This window comes from Necator americanus, chromosome IV, assembly GCF_031761385.1.
Source record: "Necator americanus strain Aroian chromosome IV, whole genome shotgun sequence".
Lineage (NCBI taxonomy): Eukaryota > Metazoa > Nematoda > Chromadorea > Rhabditida > Ancylostomatidae > Necator > Necator americanus.
Genome location: NC_087374.1, coordinates 35,980,880 through 36,007,239, shown reverse-complemented (window position 1 = coordinate 36,007,239; position 26,360 = coordinate 35,980,880). Strand labels below are relative to the sequence as shown.

General features: G+C 40.7%; 1 protein-coding gene across 1 annotated transcript; it reads right to left on the bottom strand.

Moving 5' to 3' along the window:
* Window positions 1–1,401: 1,401 nt before the first annotated feature.
* RB195_003776 (uncharacterized protein) lies at window positions 1,402–25,183 on the bottom strand (the record flags this gene model as incomplete). The annotated part of the gene is made up of 27 exons (XM_064201570.1): window positions 1,402–1,488; window positions 1,924–2,011; window positions 2,137–2,238; window positions 2,299–2,411; window positions 3,833–3,925; window positions 8,203–8,388; window positions 8,608–8,694; window positions 8,754–8,870; window positions 8,930–9,044; window positions 11,518–11,585; window positions 11,676–11,821; window positions 11,899–12,094; window positions 12,156–12,295; window positions 17,801–17,900; window positions 17,997–18,075; window positions 18,132–18,229; window positions 18,298–18,405; window positions 18,874–18,964; window positions 19,048–19,154; window positions 20,732–20,797; window positions 20,860–20,990; window positions 21,049–21,139; window positions 22,519–22,641; window positions 24,584–24,700; window positions 24,772–24,858; window positions 24,922–25,028; window positions 25,129–25,183. The coding sequence occupies 27 exons, from the start codon at window positions 25,181–25,183 to the stop codon at window positions 1,402–1,404; spliced, it is 2,898 nt and encodes a 965-aa protein (XP_064057451.1).
* Between the last annotated feature and the right edge of the window lie 1,177 nt (window positions 25,184–26,360).

Genomic DNA, 26,360 nt, shown 5'->3' with positions numbered 1-26,360 from the left:
AAGGTGATGGAGATATGAAAAATCCGTACGAAAAAAAATCGGTGATACTTGTTCAGAGGGGAAAATGACTGTGCACGCTTAAACTGTTTCCTGACTTCTCAGAGACGAGGTCTGCAGCAAAAGTAATCCTTATCACAAATTGCAGTGACACCCCTTTTACTTTCCGGCATTTTATTGGTCTCTACTCTTGATAAAAGATAATTTTGTTAACTTATCTGCACTAAGTTGAAGATGAAATTCCAAACATGACTGTTTTAAGATTGAATGAAATAGGCATTTCCAAACTGCATATGGTAAACTAAATACATCTGCCTCACAGGATAATTCCTGGATTAAGTGGTGCGTATCGTAACTACAGCGATGATTTATTCCTCGAGAGCTTCCTCCATTTCTGAGTACACCTTTTGTTAAATTGAAACCACGCACCATAATCAATCAAATGTGATTTGGAACAAGAACTCTGGAGAATTTTGCGCTTTGGTTCGTAAAACATTCATGTGTAAGATCCACCAAAGATCAGAAAAAGGTGATTCGAAGTCCTCTCGCGAATCCACGAAAGCTGATGTTGCCAGGGGAAATAAAACAAACTGAGGCAGAAATTCGATAAGGATGAGTTGGAACAGAGCTGTAAGCATCTAGATCCCACGCGGTATGGTCGAGTCAGAACGACGCAAACCCTCGTGCAGTTATAGAGGCGGCGCCTGAGCTAGCGATTGTGTTCGAGATACGCTTCTCGCTAGCTCCACGGATCCCTGCAGTTCGAGTGAAGCTAGCGATGGTCCCTCCTCGCAGCTGAGGGTCCTTTGTCACCTCTTTTTCACCCGATCAGGCACTAAAAGAGGGCTACCGGGTCTTGGTCGCACTTCTACACAAACTCCTTCAATAAAAATTTAATGCTACTCGTCTAACCCGCGAGAGTAGTAGCCAAGGAGTAACTCTTGCACGTAATCGAGACTTCTGAAGTTTTGGTTCATTGTCTTAAAGTTTTGTCACTGCTCCATTGCCTTACTGCCCTTAGCATGCTATCAGTGAAAGCACAAGACTCCCGAGTTGATCAATTTTTAGCTTCACAACAAAAGTTAATATATCGCTAATATGAGTAGAAGCCAACAGGGAACTCACGCTTGTGAAAAGAACAGAACGAAGTATTACCTGCTCCCACTACAGCAAGTTGAACATCAGAAGACTGGGCAACATAACCGTATCAGGATCGATTACCGTTAAATCTGCTATTATTCTTCGTTCGTACAAATCATCTCATTATTCGTTTTTGTTTAGGTACAAAACAACAAGAGTGGGGAAAAAAATGAATAAATAATCACTTCAGCAGAATATCGAGCCAAAACAAACCACTACTCAGCCAAAATTAGCATGTCACAGAATTTTGAGAACAACAGAAAACTAGTAATCCTTGAGATCTATTTCAAAAGACGAATGTGCTTGTTTCTCGGGTGCAGCAGGATCCAAGGTGGTTCCACCAGCAACAGCCTAAACACGTTTGAAGAAGTACAATCCCGCTTACCCAAAAATCTTTCTCTTCACAACCATTGTGAAATGTTTGTCTGTAATATGCCCTAAAGCTACAAATTCCTGAGAAAGTAGTAGAGACTACAAGAATAGAGCAATCCACCATTCTTCAACACCGTGTTTCTCGAATAACAAATTGTTCAACTTAGCTACATAAACTAATTCTAGCATATTGCTCTCCTTTTTTTTCTGTGATATCTCACTTCTAGAGAAGAAAGTGGCCAAATACGAAAACTGACTTCACGAAAATGAGAAGGGACAAAAAATCACTAAAATTCACTGCGTATCATCAAACTATAAAAATAGATTCTAGAGCAGTTAATGAGTATTTGTTACATCCACATTTTAAATTTTGAAAACGACAAAAAGTACTAAAAAAAAAATTATCCACTCCACCTGTGCAACCATTTCGGCCTTTTGATCGGGTGTTCTGTCAAGCAACATGATGATTCCACCGTATGTTATTGACTTCACTGGCTTATACCTGTAGCAGTATAAATGATGTATGCAAAGAATGGTTGTAGAAAGATCAGAATGTCTATTTCCAAGAAGAAAAATCCGGTGAGAAGGAATAATGAACACTTAATACGCCAGTGATTTAAGATACACCTCGAGTTTTCCAACATAGACACTGTCTTTAATTGAAGACGAACCACCCTTGCAGGGTTGTAGATGCTGTGAGTGGGTGATTCGCTATCTGGCACAGTTTTCCTAAAGAAAATGAATGCTGAATAAAAGGCAGTCTTCCCTCAAATGACACCATAAACTAACTTCTCTTCTTCTTTAGCTATTTTTGGTGAATCTTCATCAATTTCCATTCTTTCTTCTGTTCCTTTTTTAGCTGCCTTCTTTTTATGACTAATTGACAAAACTGCAGTCTCCACCTGAAACAGAAATTGAAAATATCTGAAAACAAATGTTACATGTAACATAATTTTTCATATTACCACAAATATAGTATTACTACAATTTTCCCTTTTCATAGTTTCCTTTCAGACATGATTTGAAGTATAGGAACAGAGACAATTTTCTTCTGTATTCCTTTACACCTCTCTTCACTAATTCTTGTTCATCTCCAATCCATATGGTCTGCATCTTCTACTCTATTAGTTAAATCCAAATGTTCAACTCCTTCCAACCTTCGTTTTTAGACCACCGGCAGCACATCCGTAACGTTGTATACCATTTTTCCCTTTTCTATTGATGGTTCCGCGCGATGCAACGAATCACTTATCATCATCTCACGGCGCAATCCGTGAGGATGGTTTATTGAATTGCATGTTTACCAAGTTACATGTGTTGAGGTACTGCGCCAAGGTCTATCACTTTTCCGGGGTCCAGTGTTTTGTCATAACACATACAAAAGCGGGCAGAAAAAAATGCAAAAAGGCGACGTGGAAACGAACCAAAAAGCACTCGGTCGCGAGTTCAGGACACTCTCCGCTATGCTACCATTGTTGCGTGATCATTTTTAGAGGGAGGGCGTTGCTAGGGAATTGGGTCATAAGGGAGTTTGGGTTGGGCAGTAGTAAATGGAGGATACCAACCAGACCAAAATATTACGTTGTATATTGTTATATTACGTTTAAATAATTACACACATTAGAAAATATTACATTAAATAATATTAAGTAATTACATACACCACAAAATATATTACGCTTCAGTTGTAGGACAGTAACATGGAATAATCAACATTTTGTTTGAAGAAGTACAAAGTGTTGATAATGTGAAAATGAGATCACGCAGGTGCAACACCCTGCTGAGTCAAATTTTTGCGAAAGAGATAAAAACTTGAGACTACTATTAGAGATGAAGATTTTAGTATAACATAGATTTCAGTAGTTTGAAAGTGGATTAAATGGAATCTAAATGTTGAGTTTGAGTTTAGTTTGAGTAAGAGTTTGCCCCACAAAATAGTCATGCCGCCGTTTTTTGCAACTTCCTAGTTTTATTTGAATTAGAGGAAGCTAACACTAAAAATGTTTCACAGGCCAATGTACGAGTTCATTTTAGATTAGGAACATAGTACAATAAGAAGCCTTTTACATTTAAACGGCTAAAACGTTGTTATACCTTTCAAATTTCTTTTAATAATCTATCTACCTCTGTGAATGTCAAGAATTCATGAGCACTCACTACATATAAGAACAAGATATAAGATGACTGTTGAAATTTACGCTTGTTATGGAAATGTGAGAGTAAGAAGCCGTTGTATGCCTTCACATATCTACGTTTGTCATTGTTTTGAAAATCTTGGGAAAAAATGTGAAATCTGAAATGAAAAGAAATATATATGAATCACCTTTTCGTGTTCCTCCTTCTTCTTCGATTCAAGCGGGGGCGGATATGCAAACAGCGATGCTCGGGCATTACATTTGAATTCAATTTTCGGCATCTTAACAAGATACAAAATGAGTGTTAAAGTTTTACGCTTGTTGTCAAAATGAGACATATGAGAAGATATTGTATGTCTTCACATATTTACGTTTATCACTGTTTTCGAAATGCTGAAAGAACTCTAGAAAGTTCGATATATTTTTCGAAGATGAACTTCGATTCTACTTTTCACAATCTAATCTTAACCTGAGCAAAAAAAAAATCGGCATTTTATACGACACAACCAGTTAAAATACTTTTGCTGAATGTTGTTATACACAACTATACAAGTTTATGCTGACTGGGGTGAAGTCCATTTACAGGTGTCTGGAAAATTATATAATAGTTATTATATTATTAGTTATTCAGAGCGTCAATAAAAACAATCGTACACTAACCTTTTCATTCGAGTATTTATCCTTCAAGAGCGTTCAAACTAATTTTGCTTCCGCAACAGAATACTAGAGAAGTGGAAATATATCGAATTCTATACTTTGAATCAAATGGAACTAGACAACGGACTTGCAACTGATGCGCACCATATTTCCGGCGGAATGCACACAATTCGATCGAATTCAGCGCTAACCCAGAAGAAGACTCCTTACAATGATACGATACTATAATTTGTCAGAAAACAGTCTACAACTACAACCCTGCTCAACTTGAGCTTCAAAGCGACGGTTGCAGGTTTATTTTCATTTCGTTAGTTCAAAATCATGCTCATCATCTGAAAACTTCAACAACGATCCGAATAACGAAGTTCGATCTACGGTACAAATATACGAGGGAGTCATTTCCAAGGATAGGTCTACGCTTGACGATAACAAAAGCCTGCATCATTGTTACTAGAGTAGACGCGTCATGTACGCACATCTTACAAACCACGTGCTACCGAGAAAGATTTCCGAGATCTCCTTCGAAGATGTGGTGAAGGCGCACAAAGAGCTGCTCGAACTTAACATGTAAGCAACTTCACCTGTCACTCACTCATCTGAGAACACAATAAAAAAGCGAATCTCTTCGCTGACCTCTTAAATGGCGCCCCGCTTGTACAGAAAGTGCACTCCATTACATATATGTATATATATATATATATATATATTTGGAGAAGAGCTAATGCGCATCAGATCTTATGTAACCTTACTGAGCTACAAGGAGTGAATAGCAATCGGCCGCCCGAACTTAATAATATCATTATAACGTTTAAATCCGCCAGTGGAAACCTGATCGGGTGTAAACTGAACATTGATGCATGGCCTATGCAATGCTTCTGAGATCCACTCGATCGCACATCATTGTTGAATAAGGAATAATAATACGTTGTGATTGTACACAATGCAGCCCATTCTTGTGATTAGTAGGCGTGAGCCGAGTAACTGGCAACTATATAAGGCTGTCATTGTAGACAGAATCAGTCAATACTTTCTTCCATCTCCAGTGTCCAGTACAATCATGAATGTCTCCTCGGCGACTCACTGAAGGACACATCCGTAATGTATCTGGCTCAACGCTCAACACCACGGTCTTCGCTCACTTTGCACATATGGGAGCATTTTACTGCAGGGTTTGCGCCAAAACTGGGATGCCAAAGTAAATCGGAGGTAAGGAACTCATACCTAAGGCGGATGCCAAACCTGCCTTCAGGAAGAGCCGCCCGGTACGTCTCTCTTTCTCAAGGGAGGTACTTTCGCTGTTCGGAAGAAAACTAGATCTGTCCGACTCTGTGCTGAATTCTCATCAGGACTGAATGACGCACTCAAACAGCACGGAGAACGGTAAAGAGGGTCCCGGCGGATTCGCAGACACGCAGACAACGGTCTTATATGTTCTTCTACCCACAGAGACGCAAAGAACTACGCAGTTAGAAGGAGATATGCAAAGAAGAGTGGTGTGAGTTGTCGAAATTACCGAATGGGTCAGAAAATAACAGAGTTTGATAGAAGTACATGGGATTTTGAATGGTGTTCTAATAAAAAAAGGGACATAGTTTGTCTTTGTATTACCTTCAGAATGTCTAGAAATCTCATCAAATTCAAACTCTTTCTTTCTGTAAGTTCCAAGAAGTAAAAGACATGGAGGTACTGGAATGAATGAGGCTACAAGAAAGCTTGGGGAGTTGCAGAATTACGATAATTCTCATTACCGTTAGTTTTGAAAGCTGGAATGTTCCGTTTTAACGAAAATTTTTACATACGTAATTTAAAGCTATTGGGCACATCTTTATCTCATATTTCACGTGAGGATTTCTCTTGCTTCTGGTACGATTACAACTTCACCTCACATCACAAAATTGCAGTGGATGTGTAAGATTCTCAAAAACAATTCAGTAGATAGTGAATTATATCCTAGCCGGTGATGTGATGCAGCGAATTAACGGTAACTAATTAGCGGTAGGTAAGCAGAGTCAGCTATTTACGTGCCAACGTATGTGAATCTCTTTAGGATACGCACCATCGCTAATTGCTCTGACGAGGCATGACCGGGACATGCTCGAAATTTCCCCTGGACCCTCCTTACACGCACCCAAACAGCACCAACACCCGCTTTCAACCCCTGAAGACATTTTTTGAGAAGCTGGATAGAAGATTTCATTTCTCTGAGCTCAACCTCGCCGAAGCGCATCTCCAGTTGGAAGTGGATGAAGGCTCACGACGGCGATGCTAACATTCAACCCACACTGAGGACTCCATCGTCCTAATCGTCTGCCCTTTTTGCAGTGGAGTCTTCAGCAAGCATCTTCCAGCAACAAATTGAAACCCTAATTGCTGGATTAGATGTATTTAGTAGCGATCTCGACGACATCATTACTTGTGGCAGAACTATCGAAGAACAGAACACATCTCAAAGCCGTCTTTCGGAGAGTTCAGAACCATGAACTCCGTGTTCGTCTGGAAAAATGCTTCACTGTAGATTGAAATCAACTAAGTTGCGTTTGTGATCAAGCTGGGTTTAAGTACGCCGGCTACTCGTTTGCCTCGGCCTCGTCAATTTCTACGGGGCATTCGTCAAAAATCAGCACAGTCTTCGTGCTCCGTTGCTCCTAAAAATATGTTCACACAGATCATTGTCTTTATTTTTAAAAAAAGAACGGAATTCTGATAGAGACTATACAATTTACACAAAAACGGTTAAATCCCTAATTTCCTCCAGGATTGAGGTGTCGAAGATCATCCGTTAAGTATGAACTGACTCGTGGAGACATATTTCCTCTCCACTAGAACCGTCACGGAGACCAAGAATTACTGAAGAATGTCATTTATTTTTTTCAGTTACCTTTCAAGAACATCAGCCGTAGCCGCTTTCTACTCTCCTCAGCGAGACTGCATTTTCAACGCGCTTCGCGAAAATGAAATTTCAATAGGTTCATTCGATAAGATGACATGAATCGGAGAACAAGTCCTGTCGGATCCACTGCATCTCTCGGTGCCAGTATTGGAGTAAGGCATGCCGTTCCAAAAGGGCTCTTCGTGTTCAACTTTGGGCTGCATGCTCAAGAAGACGGTAGCTACAAGAGAGAGATATTCTGCGAAAATGCACTAAACCCAATTCAGCAATCAACTCCTTATAAACGACGCTCATCACCAATGAAGACAGGTTGCAATTTTACTCATCCGTTCTTCACCTGACATGATGTAGAGATCGGAGGGTTGAGCAGCCTGCCTACGTGATGGAGAAGCTCGATGACGTAGAAGAAAACCTTCTTAGTCGGTTTCTCGGTTACTTCGGTATGCCACACCGAAGAATTTTAGGCAGAACGGATTGATGTGCCGGCGGATGACACGTGGAAAATACCAACATCTTTCCCCGTCTTCTAAGGCAGAAAAGTCCTTAGTCACATCACATGGAGACCATCAAATGGCCTTCTCCAAGCTGCCTCGAGGATGCGGGCTGAAACTGAAGAGGACCATCTGGGCGGAAAAGAAAGATCTGGACGGTGAAAGAAAGGTGAAAGGAGATCTGAGCCCAGTTGGCGTTGATAGGCAATTAAGAAGAGATGTAGCGTCAGATAATAAAATAGCAACGGCATGCATACACTATGGGAGCTGTAGCCGAAGATCAAATAGAACGGGTTCAGATTTACACAAGCAAGACACAACTCGCTTATGCAGCGGAAAACCGTCTCTGAGGCAGAAAACTCCCCCCGCCGTTTCAAGTTTAAAAAAAATTATACCTTGCAAATCACCTCATAATCACGTTGTGACCACGTTTTAAAATGACATACTTTCTTTTGAAAATGGCAGCAAAAATAAATTAAAGTTATATTGTTAACTGTGAGAGGACCAACGAAAACACTACCTGAAGATCCTTCGTTAGCGCGATCAAGCAGGTGGGCTTGCAAGCCAGAGAAATGAATGGAACCATTGAATGCCAATACCAAAACTGCTGGAATACCATCATTCCTACGGCTCCAGCCATATCCATTGTGCCTGACCGATTGTGCAGAGCAATAGTCATATTGCGCCCACCAACATCAAGAATCCCCTAAAATACCGATGTATTATATTACACTTACGTACAAGTAGAAGACTACTTTAAAACTAAGATATTTTTGCGAAAATAATCTTTACACGATCTTCTCTGACAATCCTCCAAACAATTCAGTTCTTTCTCAAATTTCCTTCCACATTTTCTGTCCTGCTTTTCTACGAACCCACAACCTCTGACCTATGAACCCTTCATACTGACATTTCAATAAATTACCTGCGCAATGATCGCTCCAAATTTAGCCATAGAGTCCTCCCCTTTCTCAGTGGTCATCTTAGTTAGTTGCTTGCGGAATTCGCCAACCTAAACTCGTACTAACAAACATAAATCCTCGATACGGAACAATATTTTGATAGAACAACCTTTGGGCAACTAACGTCAGTCTGTTGTACGTAAATGAAGGAAAGAGCAATGACAGCTCCTTGCCTTACATAGTTCTCCTTGGCGGAAAGGAGTGGTTCAAGCAGTGAAACTGCTTCCTGCAAGATTATAAGACCAAATGTCAGACTGAGCCAAGAAATGAATTTCACCGTCAAACCTTATATCCAGTGCCAGCACAAGCAATTCCAAGTGCCATTGCAGCCCCATATCGTACATGGCTGTTAAAATGCTCAACAAGCATTCCAACATAATCTTTGCATATAGATGGATTGCTTAAAAAACTATAGTTTACCATAATAAGAGTAGAAGTGAAAAAATATTACAGTGCAGAGAAAAGTGGAGGAATTGAAAGTATATTATATATATATATATATATATATATATATATATATATATATATATATATATATATATATATATGTATATATATATGTATATATATATATATATGTATATATATATAATATATATACCATAAAGTTGCTTATCAAGAAACTCTTGCTTCGCCATCCCAACCGTAGTAGTAAGTTGAGGGAAACGTTTTGAGAAAAATATTTGAACAAAGCAAAACTTGTAAACATTAACCAATGCCCTCTACGTATGGAGTTTCTTCCAAAGGATTATATAAAGGTGCATGCTCTTCCTTGACTTCAACGCAGGGTCAATTTCAATAGAGAGGAATCACCGTAGCAAAGGCACCGTGGCATTGCAACCTCTTGTCAATAGTCAGGAGAGCATTGGGAGAGCTCACCACCATAATTCGCACCGTCCAGTGCTGGTTCACTCAATTCGAGAAAAGAAAAACTATGTTCAAAGATAAATCTCCGTCTAGACATCTCCAGACTGTGGAAAACTCCAAGGAGCACCCAAAATGTAATATTGGAGTGTGACCGAAAAACAAATTTGACCGTCGACCCCCCCCCCCCCCCCACGCTCTCGGTTACAGAGAAATGGAGTACTCTGGCAATCGAGATAAATGGAAGGATTATTGGCGCCCGCTTGACCATTTCAAAAAACAACGGGAGTAAAGGTGATCTAGGTAAGGTGATCGCATTTCATCCGTCATGATATGCGATAGTAAATTATCTAGTAGTTAACTCTATTAATTAATTATCTAGTAATTATGCATACCATGACGGATGGTTTGCAATTACCTTACCTAGACGACCTTTACCCCCGTTGTTGTTTGAACTGGTCGAACGGGCGCCAGTAATCCTTCCATTTATCTCGATTGCCAAAGTACTCCATTTCTCTGTAACCGAGAGCGTGGAGGCGATCGACCGTCAAATTTGTTTTTCGGTCACACTCCAATATTGCATTTTGGGTGCTCCTTGGAGTTTTCCGCAGTCTGGAGATGTCTAGACGGAGATTTATCTTTGAACATAGTTTTTCTTTTCTCGAATTGAATGAACCAGTACTGGAAGGTGCGAATTATAGTGGTGAGCTCTCCCAATGCTCTCCTGACTATTGACGGGATTGCAGTGCGTTAGTCGTCATGATGAACTCGGAGAGCCTCTCCCCCTGGTCATTCCATTGTGGGCCGTGGGTCCCGATGTGAAGTTCCTCCGGCGTTTTTCTTGGGCCAACTTTGGCGTTGAAATCGCCAATTATGACCTTGTAGAAGGCATGATGTTCTCGGTAGAACTTCTCCAGGTCCATAGAGAAAGCTTCGACCTCTTCTTCTTTGTAGCTTGATGTTGGAGCGTAAGCGACAAAGATTGTCAAAGCTGGCATTGGACTACATCTTCTCATCCGCAGACGTCCGACCTGGATCGCAATTTGTTCGAAAGAGTCGATGTGTCTTCCCCACACCCGTGTTGACGAGGACATCAACGCTACCAACTCCTCTAGTGTCGGATGCTCTGAAGAACAGTTCTTCTTCGGTTTCATATATGGGGTTAAGTAGGTGATAGCGTCTCGTCTCGGTCATTCTGATGAGAATGTACCTAATCCGTTTTTCTTGTCGCCACTGTACCAGGCTATCCTCCGGAGTCATAGGAGTCTTTCCTATTACTGTGTCATGCATAAAATTTTTAAACCCATGGATAGATTGCAACCCTCTATTCCTGTAGTTGCATTACCTGTAAACCAGCGAGTAATTCGACGTTTACCTTGTGGAATGTTGACCTCTTGGTAGCACAGAAAGAACAAACAAGAAATCAAAAAAAAAAAATCTTTCTACGTGAGTGCTGTCCTTAAGATCTTAAAGCAGCATATCACGAAACTGACGTAGTTGGGAAAGCTGTAATAAAATTCCCTAATCGTAATGAAAAACGGTGTGGGAGCGACGTTTGTTTCTACATTAGAACAATCCCCTTTGTACACGCTCCAGTTTCCTTAGCAGCCTTTTCCCTAGTTTTACTCGGACAAAAGAGGCTTAATTGATCTTCGACAGCTCGGTCGTGGACAAGGATGGAGCGTCTACGTGTACCTAGTAAAAACAAATACAGCTTTCCACTGCCTTTTTCCACGACGATTAGGGCAAGTGAATGGGGTCACTCTCAATCCACACAACGAACTCCATATTTTTGCACAGGTTTCCCAATTACTTCAATTTCGTAACACGCTGCCTTGAAGTTCGAAAACTTAAAAATAGGCAAAAAATATTCTAGTATCAAGAGTGAACAACACAGTAGCAACGAACAGCATATTGTTATCCTCAACTTCGAGGGGTCACAAACAACTAATGAGAGTATATTTTAAATGGAAAGAATAGTTATAACAATAAATAATAGTGGAACTCACTTGCTCAACAAAAACCCTATCCCCATGACCGAAAATCTTTTCACATCATTGTTTGGATCAGTTGCCACCTGGAAAATTAATAACACAAAATAAAACGGAAATACACAAATTATATGAGTTAGGAGCGACAAATTATGAATGGTTGCTTGTAATCGTACCTTCTCAAGCAACCTAGAAACAATGTTTGCGCGTCCACTTCCAACGTATGCCATTGACAACATTGCTACTCCAGTTGATCGCAACATGGCATTTGATTTCACATCTACTAGTTGTGCTATATAAGATTCAGCCTCGTCTTGCCTACCTTAAAAGCAGCGCTACAGCCTTCATCCACTACTCCATTCAGAACATGAAAAACAGCCACTACAAAGAAAACTAGACCATATGCCAAAAGAGAGATCCCTGTTCGTAAACCACGTTGAATCTTGTCATGCTGCGTATCACAAATGTACTGAACCATATCCTGGAATGCCGCCGAATTCAGGCTTCCTACCATCACAAGACCCATAGCTAAACCGGCTGCTTCACCAGAGACGGCATCATCCAAATACAATGCGTCACGAAGTTGCAGATAAACCTATAGAGCCTTATTTACAAGCTTGATTCGCAAATCGAATACATGAAAAGCCTATGTTTACATCTTGATTTTGTGTCCCCATTGCAGCCAGACCCAGTCCGAGACACGCTCCGTGACGAACCGCAGATGTTTGAGCAGCTGCAAGTTGCTCGCGTAGATACTTGATGCAGTCGTCAGTGCCATGATTTGCGTGAATGAGGCCTAAACTCACGTACTTCCACACTGCATCTGTCTCTGTTCAAAAAAAAAAAAAAAACTGCAGCGCGGTTCTGCTTCCGGAATAGAAAAGATATTTCAGGTATCATCCCTACGAGCTTATTGCAAAGGAAGAGCACTAACCCACAAATGACAATCAGGTACAGCAAATATAATTACAGGGATTTTCTTAACTGGGAACGGAAAATACTGGTCTGAACAGCAACATTTCAGAAAATGTAACATCAATGAAACGGGAGGGGGTTCTACCACTAACTGCACTTCTAATTCATTTCGATCTGATCAAAACTTTAGCACACCTTTACATTTTCTGGAATCCACTTTGACGTTTTTTCCCACCTACTGAAATCAGAAGAATGTTTTCTAAAAGACGTTTTGAATTGCAGAGACAAGACAGCTCGAACCGATATGGTAAAAAGGTAGTTGGCTGTCCAAAAATCATATCAAGTCTATAGTACATATAATGACCATCATCTGTATCACTGTGCTCCCGTTGTTCATCGATTTACACGAGCAGGCACCACTGATACTTCCATTTGTCCCGGTCGCGCGCAACTTTTGCCCGGTGGGATCTCTCCTCCTGAGTGACTCGAAGAGCGTCGTATTTTTCTTTGAAGGACTTCGTAAAGAGGTCTGATCATCGGGTCGGCGGTTTTCCTGCAGTGCGTTTGATGTCGCGCGTCAGTCGCTTACGGCTCTGTTTCACCTAATTTTGCTTTCTCTGTGATACGCGGCACCGTCTCAGATCTTCGATGGGTGACGTAGGGAGAAACTTCGAATCCTTCTTTCACTTCCGTTAAACGGGTTACTTCATTATTCCTAGCATCACCCTTTCAATTCCGCGTCCTATGACGTCGATCGCATTTTCCTCCTACTAGTGAAACGACGTTTCTGAAGCGCAGGTAAGTGCAGAAAGAGCGGCGCTGTTGAATAGGTGAACACAGAGCCGGATGTTCTTAGTCCTCTTCACTACATCCTCGATGCTCTTATACGCTCCCCAAGCCGCTCGTTTCCTTATGCACATCTCGGAGATGACGTATCATGTATATAGCCAGAGCATTTGGATGTATTCGTTCTGTTGAGCGTGAATGGAGCATCAGAAACCCATCCGTTTCTTAAGAACATCGCCTTATCTAGGTTCAGCTGAAGACCGATCTTTTTACACGTTTCATCAAATTCGGCCAGATTTGTTCGGCCTCACTGATGCTTGATGTTATTGGAACGATATCGGCGAAACAAAGATGGTGTAAACGTAGGCCGTCAACCTACACTCCCATTTATCCCATTCCAATCCTTGCATCGAGAGTGGCACTGAATATTTTGGTCAATATTTTGGTTTTGGTATTGTGTCACCCTAATGAACCCCTTTCTTCAGGTCCATTATGAAATGAATGTAGAATGGGGGAATGTTTGTCGTTAACTTGCTACACAACTCACGAAGTACCTTTATGTATGGAGTAGGGACGCCTTGGTTGTCCAAGGCCTCCATAACTACGTCAGTCTCAGTTTTATGGAAGGCTTTCTACAAATCAATGAAAGTGTACAGAGAGTACAAAATGCTTGACACAACAGCATCTTGTACTCTCGCAATACTATGAGTTTTGAAACGGAGTGTATGTGGTCAATCGTATTGAACCATTTTCGAATCCCTGCTTGCTCGCATGGCTGTTCTTCATCTAATGTTCCTTCTGTACTCTTTAAGATCACTCTTGTGAAGAAATTGTAGATGAGAGACAGTAAGCAAGCGATAGTTGAAGATGTTTTGGGGATCTTCCTTCTTATAGAACAGCACGGTACTGCTGGTTTTCCATTTCTTAGGAACTTTGCATTCCGCGCAGGAGCGCAAGCGACGAAGATTGTCCAAGCTGGCATTCAGCCACATCTTCTCATCAGTAAACTCCGATTCCGGTTGTAAGTTGATGTAATATTATTCGACCTATCTAAAGCGTTTGATATAGTAAACCACAAAAAGCTGGTTTATTATAGATGCTTTCCCGATCCGCGTTACCCTGACACACTACATTCCTATGAAATTCGACTTAACGCGCTGAAATTAAAGAGCTTGAAGTACAGAGGAGTAGTCAACGATTTAGTTTTGGGTTTTCGGATCCTACGAATGGAAGTTAAGCTAAAGGCAAGCAAGTATTGGATTTTCCGACCAACAAGCGGGAGAACAAGGAGTTTCAATTTGCACTACTCTAAACTCAGACGAAAACTTCTCAACTGCTTCTCCTTCTTCTCAATGCTTAACTCCTTTTTCTGTAGAGTTGCGCGTTGGATTAATCTACTTCCAGCCAAAATTATGTCTAGTCCAAACTCGAAGATATTCAAAAGCAAGCTATCCAAATTAGGTCCTACCTATTCTAGGTATGAGGGAGGCCTGAAATTTCATTTTTTCAGAGACGTGGAGCAAGTTCCTCCTCTAACAAGCGACCACAATAAGCATTGGATTGATATGTGTTTTTAGCTCACAGTTTTAGTTCATCTTTTTCTGTTGTTCATTATGACACTAGCTAGCTGGAATTCTGCCTTGATATGCTCCTTTTCAAATTCGTCCTTACAGTTGGTCCTTATTCTCTCTTGGTGGTGGAAAGCCGTTCAAGGATAGCAAAGTTGGTGGGCCCTTGCGCTTGAGGTCCCCCCACAAGGTTCGCCCAGGATCCCTGACGGACTCCTCCGTTCGAAGTTTAGTTGGTCACCCAAACCCTGGTATCCGTTTATCTACCGTAGTGTTCTGGGTTTTTTCTTACCTTCTGCCAATCCACCGCTCCTCATGCTTTGAAGAGCAGTCTTGTTGCGTAAAATTCAGGTGAAATTCTAGTGAGCTCTGTGTCCCATCGTTTTTTTTTTTGTTTTATGGCACGCCTGCAGGTGCTTGCAATGAATAAATAATACTATTGTATCCAACTAAAAGCCTGCAATCAAGTGACTGCGAGGTGCAAAGGAGGTGGTTTGGAGTCGCTCCCAACAAATAACCTCCACCTGTCCACTCCGGGAAAACGCAACGTTCTCCCAAAAAATCATGGGACTAGAGGCCTGCAACCTGCCCATGGGTTTTGAATTTATATGCAAGACAAAGTAATAGAAAAATTTCCTGATTCCGTAGAAAAGCCTGGTACGGTAGCGCCAGGAACGACGGGTTTGCAGGCGTCAGGTGTACGACCATGACCCGCAATAATCCCTCTGTCAGTGGCTGCGACCAGCGTCTCACCAGTCGGGTTACGATGTTGTACGTAGCAAATCGAAGTCAACCAGCAGTGATCGTCGATTCTGCCCAACAACTAATGATAACTAATCTTTTTTCCACAGTTACCCGCGTCAGATAAAAGGTAGTAGTAACTCGCCCACGAATGAATCGACTTCTCATTGTCACCCCTAAAACGTGTAAATCAACACCAGAGCAAAATTACATCACTTCGGGGAATGTATATGAAACGAGGGGAGGAAAACAAGTTACTATGTGAGAATTATTTTGCTTCTCGTGCAGCCGCACAATCCGCCAAATATTTAGCCAGATGATTGCTGGTAACACAAATCGAGCAGTTTCACTGGACTATTTAGTCGAAAGCACTTCCTTCGCACTCGACTTAACAGATAAGTCCGCCTTCTTAACTGTGCGACCCTATGTTCGACTCAAGCCCAGCGTACACGAATGATGAAATCGATTGTAATAAAATCGTTGTGATAGAATCCGAAAAGCTGGAGATGGAAAGCTGTTGAACGCGTAGATGGCCGAACCCGGGATGATTCTGCTCCTCTCTTCTTAATCGTACTAAAAAATGGTGTGATAGACCCCGTTCTTCACGACGATTTCAGTTGCAACGCGCCACCTTCGCACACGCGCCGCATCACGTGCGAGTGGTCTAAAGCCGGTGAGTTCTTCTCCACCGCCTATTCAAGTAAACCCATTGAACAGGCAGCTAAAAGAGCGTTTACTAGGTAGGACGTTATGGAAATTAAAGCGGTTCCCACGCCATTTTTTTTTTGCAGCGATTAGGGACGAACTGACGAGACGAGCGGAACCACACCGGATTCTTCATTTTACGACCCCACTTCTAGCTTTTCCCGTGGATCCCCCAAGCACCTTCCATTCATGGTATCCTCGCTCTTAATTTGCGCCCTCTCGTTCCTTGAATTGGCATTGTGAGATGTTCACGAAGAACCGAGTAAGATTATGCCTGCTGCTTCCTAACGCCTCTAATGATTGATCGAAAAGAAAAATAAGAAGATAATATTAATATGACCATGTTGGCTACGACATTCCAAACACTTTGCCATCTTTAATGCTTTGAAGAAGCTGATGTTTTAATAAAAGTTGTATCTTGGCAATCCGCTAATATTGACTAATATTGGGAGAATGAAACCATTGACAATAAAGCCTGTAAACATGAATAGCTCAGACTGATAGTGTTAATCATAAAATGAAATGGACCAAAGTCTATGGCGACAGCACCAATCCAGCAACTAAAAAAATTGGACAGTATCAAAGACAAATACGACGAAATTGATGTGAACAATATAAGCGACGACGTGCAAACTGGTTCTGAAAAATTTCAGCTCTTCATTCAGTGTAAAACCCAGCAAACACCGCACATATTAACAACATAAATGGACACAGATGATTGGGCTTATTCAAAGGTTGACGCAAGAAATTCCTTTAAAAAAATATAACTGATATCAATGTTTCACCTAAACCTCGTTGGCATAACAAGAAAACATAAATACACTATCAAATGCCGAGGTTTCAAGAAGAGAGGACTTGGAGATTGTTTATAACTGATATCTCCTAATGCCTTCAATTTGGTGAACACCACGCCTGTACGCCTATATGTTCGTTGCTTGAAGCACACTCCTTTCCTCTATCGTGCCTAATCGAAGGTGCTTCACGATTACCCGCCTGCAGATATTCGCTAACTGCAGCGAGGACAAGTGAAAAGAGGAGAATTTAGCGTGAAAGTTGTGGTCAATATTAGAAAAGAAGTAAACAAGGAAAATTTCGGAAAAAAAAAGTCGCAAATGCCGACTGCTTTCAAACTGCAATTGAAAATTGCCCACTGGATGAAAAAATGCAAAAATTCCGGTGTTTTTTTTTTTCGTGAGGATTGTTGTTTTTTGTTTACATTCTGCTATCTTTCGTTAGTCTACTCCGTTTTTTAAGTTCTTTCTGTTGTTTCCTGCCTTAGAACTGTTAACATCATTACACGCGTGAAGGATTTCATGCAGGCGTGTAATGATGTTAGCAATCCTTTCTTTTGCTTCCATTTCCTGAAATTTCGTCTTAGGGTTTCATTAGGTTATCCTAAAAGGATTTGGTGTAATTTCGATACAGATTCGTTTCGTCTAATAGCTAGTTCCCATTCTGATAGTTTCTTATTGCATCAATCATAGACTCCTATTCATTTCTGTTTGTTTTTTCCTTGTCTATTTGTAGAGTGATGTTTGATGAAACACTGCGGATCCGTTCCAACTAACTCCTTTGAATATACTCACCAAGAGCGAACAATGAACCACCTTCCTTGAATCCGAACTGATCGGCCTCGGACTTGGGCAAGTACGGCTCCAAAAGTTTCATAGCTGCTGACTCGTGACCCTGAAAAATAAATGAAGAAATACTATATCGAATCAATCAATCATCGGAAGTATTGAGTAGTGTTGGTAGCATTTAGTAGAACTATCTTGACCCTACCTTGTGGATAAGACCTAGTGTAGCCACTGCGTTAAACTTATTCCAGTTTGTAGCTTTGCTTATCCAATCCAAGTTATCGCTACAAATCTCCACATGAAGAACAATACAATAATTCTGAAAGCTATCAAAACAAACCGTAAGAAGTCATCGCACGTCGTTCCGAGATGCATGAGACCATTTGCCATCAAAGTCGCATTGTGAGCCGTTGCTGTTCGAACACAGTCTTTCATTTCCTTGAAAAAGAATACTATATCACTACGGTACTAAGGACATCAGAATATTATCGCAATCGGTAACTAGCCTTAAGAATTAGCATATCCGTGTGGTTGTTTTTTATTAGGAATTGCATATGCTGTTTGACAGTCTCCTCTCCCCGTAGAATTGCCTTTAATCGACTCATGGGAGTGGGCTGTAATATAGACAGTGCTCAACATATAGTGGAGTCAAAACGACATAAAGTTCGTGCAGTTGCGTGAGCGGCTGTGTTCGAAGGGGCACGGTGGAGCGTAGCGATCAGGATCAAGTGGGGACCCTTGCTAGCACCATCCATAGCTGTAGCTCTTGATGGTCCCACGTCGATGCCAACCGCTCTCTACACTCCGCCGCTTCGATCGCAGCCGCTTACGTAACTGCGCGGTGTTTCATGTCATTTTTTCACTTCATGAAGTAGCGATGGACGCAATGTAATGTAGTTATAAAGGAATTCTCCATTCTTTTATAACTACATTACAACAAACTAAACATAATTGTGTAGAAGTCTTGAAAGTTATGAACTCGATCACTGACCTGCCGCAAAATATTTTAGCAAGATATCAACCAGCACATAGACGATCTTCATCACGGTAAAACAATACTAATTGACGGAATCCAAACTAACCACTTCAACCTTTGCTGCAGGGCCTTCTTTCGGTTCCGTAGTTCCATCAGCTAAGGGTGCATCAGTTTTCTCTACTTGAGAAGGCGGAACACTAAAAGGACATTAGAACGTCGAATATAGTGATGAAGGACATATCAGGAATAGTGTCTCAGATATTTCTCCTCAATAAAATACCTTGACTGGTGTTGATTTGCATACGCGTTCAGCACCTGTGTATTGAATTGCTGGGAAGCATTTTCATACAAATCAAACGCAATCTGATAAGCGATGAGATCTCCATTCTAAAATAAAAATACCAAAAAAAAAGTGACATCAGGATTTGCGAAATACATCAGAGAAAGAACTTAAAGATGGCCCTACTGGTAGAAAAAAAACAAGGATAAATCCCTGCATAACTTCAGCGGGAAGGTTGTCCTATATTTGTATCTACCATAAGAAAAAAAACCTTCAAAGCTTTTAGTATAAAAACAAAAGAATGCAATAATTTCATACTGAAAGTGCTCTGTTTGACACTAACACCTGCATGCGTAGCACTGCAGTATACAGTAGGTCCAACAAGTGTTGTGATGGGTTGGCGCGATGGTCTTCTTTCTTCTTTTTAGTGGTTATTTTTGTTTTTCTGTATAATGGCAAGAATAGAATTACGTAGTCTGGTTCCCAATCCAAACTCTCCAAACTGAAGTTTCTGAGGGGATGTTCTGTAATCAGGAGAAGCTGCTGAAGTAGAGAAAAGGAGACTTCTGGATACTACGACTACGAAAGATGCCAATCAAGCACGATAGCATAAAAATGGGAATTGAATTAAATGAGAGGGAATGTAGCGCAAACGGTAAGTGATCCCCTGCGGCTCCAGCATGATCGATCGGAGGTTCGATTCCGCCCTAGTGCCAACAAAATCTGTTATAAAAACACTGACATCGGATAGCCCCGCGCAGGTCACTGTACAGGCTACTTATGCGTTCGTAAACCCCTAACGATTCTGAATTGAAGTGAACACGGTGGCGCATTCCAAGCGGACAGATTAACGGCAGACACTTTCTCCTTTTAAATTGAATGAGAACAAATTCCTACAATCTTAGAGGCAACTTAGAAGGAAATCAAACCATAAAACTAATGGAAAAGGACTTCACTAAGACTATGTAGACCCATTCATGGACTACTACTTCATGGACTAAAAATTCATTTACTGTTGGTGAATTACGTTGTTCATGTTATTTGAAATGCTAGAAGTCCACTACTCACATAACGTTCAAAGTATTGCACTTATTACGACGAGTTGAAACCATTCGGTCCAAGTAAGACGTTCTTTTTATGAACACTTCAATATTCTTGCAGGAAAAAAATCGACCCGCAAGACACCTAGTTCCTGCAGTGAGCACTTAATCTATGTCTATGCCAGTTGGGATGCTTGTTACGCCGCGAACTTTTGTTCAACTAGTACCGCACCTCAAGACATGCTGTGCTTAATGCATTTCCTGAGGTGCTTAACTTCTAACATTACAACAACAGTTAGTGGTCTATTCAATCTCAGCAGTAGAACTACAATTGAAGATGATAAAAAAAGAGTTCAGTTGATTTAGTTTGTAACACAAAAAGAGTTCATTCAGTTCGAAACGGAACATTCTTGGATTTCTTTTATTAGTCCTTATTATTTGATCTGCCATTCTACATGTTCCAAGTGATTATTACTCTGCTTATCCGGTTGTTTTTCTATCTACTGTGTGATAATTTTTGAATAATTTAAGTTTTCTTTTCTGCGGAAAAAAGTTCTTATCACACCTTTATTAGTTACATCGCGATGTTGACACACACAAGTGATTTGTCTTGCATGGTAGTAATGAGAAGAAAAAAAACTGACCTCACGTAACATAAGTCTGTCTAGCAGCTTCCCAATATCTTCCGGGCGATTCAACTTCACCAAACACTACATAATAAAGAATTGAGTGTGCCATGTTAATTCGAAAATGTATAAAACGCAAGACCTACTTGGCAAATTGCCACGAAATCAGCATGCTTGTTACTTGTAAATAATCGCACAAGTACGTCAAGCAACTGTGCACGTAATTGCACATCCACCTTGGCATTGGTGACCTTGTGGATAGTTTCCAGAAGTAATACTGAATAGTGGGAAATGATACTAAAGCAGATGATAAGTGAAAATCAGCTTTAAAAAACCATGTGATTCCGTGCATTTGATTATCGCCTTTTCGACCATATCAATACGACGAGTGTCGAGAGCAAGTCCAATAACATACAGGAGCTCGTTCTGAAGTCAAAAAGGGTGTTCATAAATAATTTCCAACTATCTATATCTAAATCTAAATATCTATCTATTTTTGAAGTTCTCTTCATGAATAGATCAGAACTACAAAAACGGGAAGAAAATTGAACAGATCTTTTTGAGAAGGTTGAAGAGGCTGAAGGTGACATGGTGTAACACATAGAAGCAAAAACGAAACTTGAAGCTTTCGATCCTTAAGCCATCCCACCCATTAAATCACAAATCTAATCAGATCCAGAAATTGAAGGTTTCACTGAAGACCAAACCAAAAAAGAAATAGGTAGTGTGGTTCAGTAGACAATAGACACATGGTGAATTGACTCAGCAGTTGGATGGTTGGTTGGGCCTCCAGTTTCACACAAAAACAATATACAACAGACCGGTTATGAATAACTTCTTCCCAAGTATTGGCCCATTCATCGACTTTATTGGTGCAAACGCATCTTTAGTTTAGACGCAATATAAAATTACCAGCTGAATATTGTAATCGTATACTAAGTACGAATACGTCAACCGAATTTTTCAAAATTGTCAATCTGTTCTCAAATTCTGCGGCATACTTGTGCAGCTCAGCAAAATTTAACTGCACATTCGTAACTATATCACTTAGAGATTTTGATAAAGAATGCCTCTCCATACAAAACAGTAGAGTTATAACTTTCAAAATTTCTCTTCTCGGATCATTGAAACAGAAAGTCAAGTGAACAAAGTGCGTATGAATGGTACCGAGTAAGTCGTAAACACTTGAAAAAAAACGAAAAAAAAAGACATTAAGAATATGAAAAGAACCAATAAAAGATATTAAGAAAAAGCAAGTTGAACTATGGTTGGAAGCCTTTGGGAACGATGTAAAGATCAAAAATGGAGAGTATGTCACTGATTGGTCTGCTGATTCTTTTCTCGTCAAAAATTTTTTTTTAAGTTTAAAAAACGTATGAGCTATTTTCAACCCAACATAACCAGCACACATTCTGCGTTTCTCATCAAAGCATCAAAGCGTTAAAATGAATTTTACCAAAGAACGGCCCCTGCACATCATAATCACAACTTTTTCCAGATCTCTTATACCGCTCACCCCAATGCACAGCACCGGCAGGACGAGGAGAAACATAATCGTCTTTTCGATTTCTTACATCATCTCAACACCTCTGTCCTTCAACTGAATTCCAACACTTTTTCTATGCATTTTGCGAATGGAGTCCCTTGCCCAAAGGTAAGCATGTGATATAGTTAGGCAACACTGTAAGGAGAAAAACACTATGAAAGCATGCGGTGACCTAGCAGGTAAGAGAAGGTGCAGTGTACCTTTATCAATGAAAGTAGTTCTACTAAGAGAAAGTGAAAAATTGGAACTAATAACAAACCTTATCTAAATTCCGCTGAAATATCCTATTAATTAAAGCCTCCAAACGAGCGTCCGTTCTTCCTTCACTATTTTTCACGTTCTTGTAGGCGTCAATGGCAATTTCAATTATCTTGTTGACGTACTGGAATAAAGGTGTAAGAATGCATACTTCATGAAAATTCACAAACTGTTGTAGAAATCGATTTGCGTCGCCTAAAGTGAAAACTGACAATTACACCAAATGTGAACATCAGAATCAGAACAACCACTTGTTACTCTTTTTCAAACAATTCCTTTTCAAAGCATATTAGAAGACGTTCTATGTGTGATCAAAAACGTACCGAATGTGGTGATTGTTTTAATTTCTGCCTTTGTATGAATGTTAAAGAATGCTCTTACTCTGAAAAGCTAGGGGTAATCTTAAATCTTCTCATAATCCTAGTATAACGGATTCTAAGAAAGAAAAGTCGAGAAAGAGAATCTCAGACTAGAAATACCAAACAAAAATTGAAATATGGTGACACAAAAATACCCGCAGGTTCGTATGTTCGATAGATTTTACAACGATGATGGCCAAAATCGGAGAACATTCGCTACTGGGTTCTCACCAGCATCTCGTAGAGGTCACAAGGGACATAGCTTACAACTATCACAACGAAACATATAATCACACTCATAACTCCCTTCAAATGCATAAAAAGATTGCCCAAAACCATCAGACTTATCAATTTAGAAGCTAACACATTCTGAATTTGTAGGATTCGTACTTCCACAATAATAATCGCAAACTTCGTCCCCATTTCTGTTCACTACTAAAAAAAGGACCCTAGCATGAAAAATTCCTGTCAACACTGTCTTTAAATGGCAATGAAAACAATATTTATTACCGGCAATCCGGTAGTCGCGCTGCGCGTTCGATTTAGGTGAGAAAAAGGAAAAAAGGAATTTATGTGACGCAGAGAGAGACCATCTTCTGCGAAGGACGCATCACAGGATGCACGTTTCACCAATTAACAGCTGATTTTCTTAGTACGGAGTGAGGTTTTTGCAACAGCTCAGGAAGTAAATTCCTGAGCATTTTAGTCTTGTTTTTACCATTGTTACAATGTGATAAAACCCAACATCAAATCTGACAGAAGTCCTCTGCATTCTTCAAGCTTCAAGCAAATTACCAATACTGCAGAGAGAACCGCGGGGAAAACATGCACAATTGGAAAATCCCTCACACTTTTGCGTAGGCGACATCTCAAGGAAACATGTGTGTTGTACAAGAACAGGACAACTTTTTGTCGTTGTACACATTTGGCACATTGCATTCAAACATTTTTGACGCTTCTCGCTCATTTGAAGAAGAAATTCCATAGAGCGGATGTACCCTGGTAGTAAGTGGTTTCACTCACACTATAGTAAATAAATCGAAACCGTCCCACCCAATCAAGCAAAACGATCAAATTCTAAGTCGATTTCTCCTCTATATTCAGGAACAGTCGTGGAGACCCCTAAAGCAGTAACTAGCATAAACTCTGGAGCTGCAGATCGACCGATGAGGATTGACAAAGAAGATCAGTGATTGGGATACGCTGATATTACGTGCGACGCTGATGATAGAGAGGAATATACCAAGGATTTGAAGAGGCAGAACGTCCCGGATGTGTAAGTTGCCGATCGCATTGCCAGAGTCAGGGTACGAGAACCCCAAAGTTGTACTTTAACTTCCGAATTAAGGAGGTTGTTAGAATCATTAAATATACAATAAGATTGGTCGTCCTAGGTGGAAAAATGTCAAGCAAAACTAGACGGGCTATTTACTACCTATTTTTACTAATTTTCTATTTCCAAAGGAATATTAAAAGAGAAGATGTAGTAATATTGTTAAATGGGGTTTCAGCGTCTACTCAAAAAAATCAGTTGTACTCAAGATCAATGAGAAATATTAGTTCACCAATTCAGTACTTAGGGGCATGTCACTCTACCAGAAAAAAAACGGGGTTGATAACAAACGCTATCAACCGATCACTAACACTTTAAATGTGTAAGTATTGACATTAAAAAAATAGATCACAAAGAAAGTTGAGCATAGAAACCTCATCATCTTTTTCCCCAACAGTTTTTGACTTTGGCCTAGGAGTAAGTTTGAAATGGGTGTCAGCAGCTAAGGCGAAGTTTAGGGCATTCTCGTAGTCCTCCAAGCAGAACGCGACCTGAAAATGCCCCCGAAGATGAGAATATGCCAAAACAGAACTACAGATGGTGCCTACTAATCAAAACAAACCTTGGAAGCCAATAATGCGGCTTTCTGTCGAGCAGGAAACGACTTATCTTCAGCTAGTTCTTCAATAAAACTGGCGCAGTCGGCAACCTAAAAGAAAGAACGAAGACCTCTTACATGAATGTACAACCACTGTGGCAGTAACTACACCACCTCAAACCAAGTGTTTGTGAGAACGTCCCAGTCATCAAATAAATCAATTAGTATTTCCTTTTCCTTCGCAGGTGAGCGTGATGATCGCAACGATTTGAGGAATGCGCCTAATTCAAGTAAAGTTCCGGAGAGGAAACCGCAAAGACAGGAGACTATACACAAAAATAAAGTTAAGAACATCATGTGGAAAATAGTAGAATAACACACTCGCATCAACTGGTCCTCCCACACGTGACTTCCAATTATTAATGATGAACTGCATGTCTGAAATCAAGAAAAAAATGTCAAAAGGCTATATGGGCGACGACAGAGGCACAAGGAAAGCACTAAGAAGAATAGCAGAACCAGAAGTGCCGCGAAAGCGATGACTTAGAATTTCAGCGTTAATCTCACGGTATTTTCCGCAGCTACACTTAAGCGGCAACACAACATTTAGACGTGCCAGTCTGCACTTCAGGCCTGCTTTTCCTGATATTAATAGTCAACTGAAACGAATCAGATGTTATGATGTCTGGAAATCTCCGGGGTGTGAAGTTTTTTGTCTGGAGTTCGCGGTGTTAAGGTAGTTGTGTGGGCCACTCTGCCGCGCTAGGATCGAGCTGTGCTAGCGGACTCGTACTGTAACAGCGAATGAGCAGGTCTCATCTAAATCTAGTTAAACGGCTGCACGGGCGGTCGCGTGGCAGCATGGGTTGGCGAGGCTTTAGTTGGAACCATGTTGCGAATTTTCTTTGATTTAAATGGAAGCATTTGGAACTTGGCGGGTGTGGCGCAGTCGACTAGAGGTCCGTTGTAGCCACACGGTCGATGGTTCGAAACCGCCCTATTACAAACCAAGCCTTTCACCGATGGGGTACGATAAATTGGTACCAGACCTGTCTGAGAGATAAAAACACTGACTTGATTATCGTCTGACCCCCGTAAGTCATTGTATAGGCCCATGCGTTCCAAAACCTCAACAATTACGAATTGCACTAAAACGCGTCGGCGTATCCCAAAAGGATTGATACGCCAGTGACTTTATCCTTTATCCTTTTATTTGGAACTTTAATAGTGAGTGGAGTGACCAGGCCCGCTTCTGCTGTTTACTGTTACCTAGCACAATGCTGGTAAAATGTATTTGGGGTGGGTGGCACTCTGAAACAACAGAATCGAACTGCTTTCCTACTGTATTTAGTATCACTCGTGGCGGGTACTTCGACTGTGCCAGCACAGTAGTACCTGCACTTAAGAGCGCTATGGAGTACAAAATATGAATAGCTGAGTCAGTCGGGGCCCTAAAACTTAAGCATCACTCTTAGTGAATCCTGCTAAGAAAAGGGAAAAAATGTAGTTGTGAGGTACCCCTTACTTGTGGACGGTCTGTTTTTCTTTTTTCTTGATAGCTTTAGAGAAGAATGAGAGTACAATGGATACTTTGTCTTTTAGCGTTGCAACTA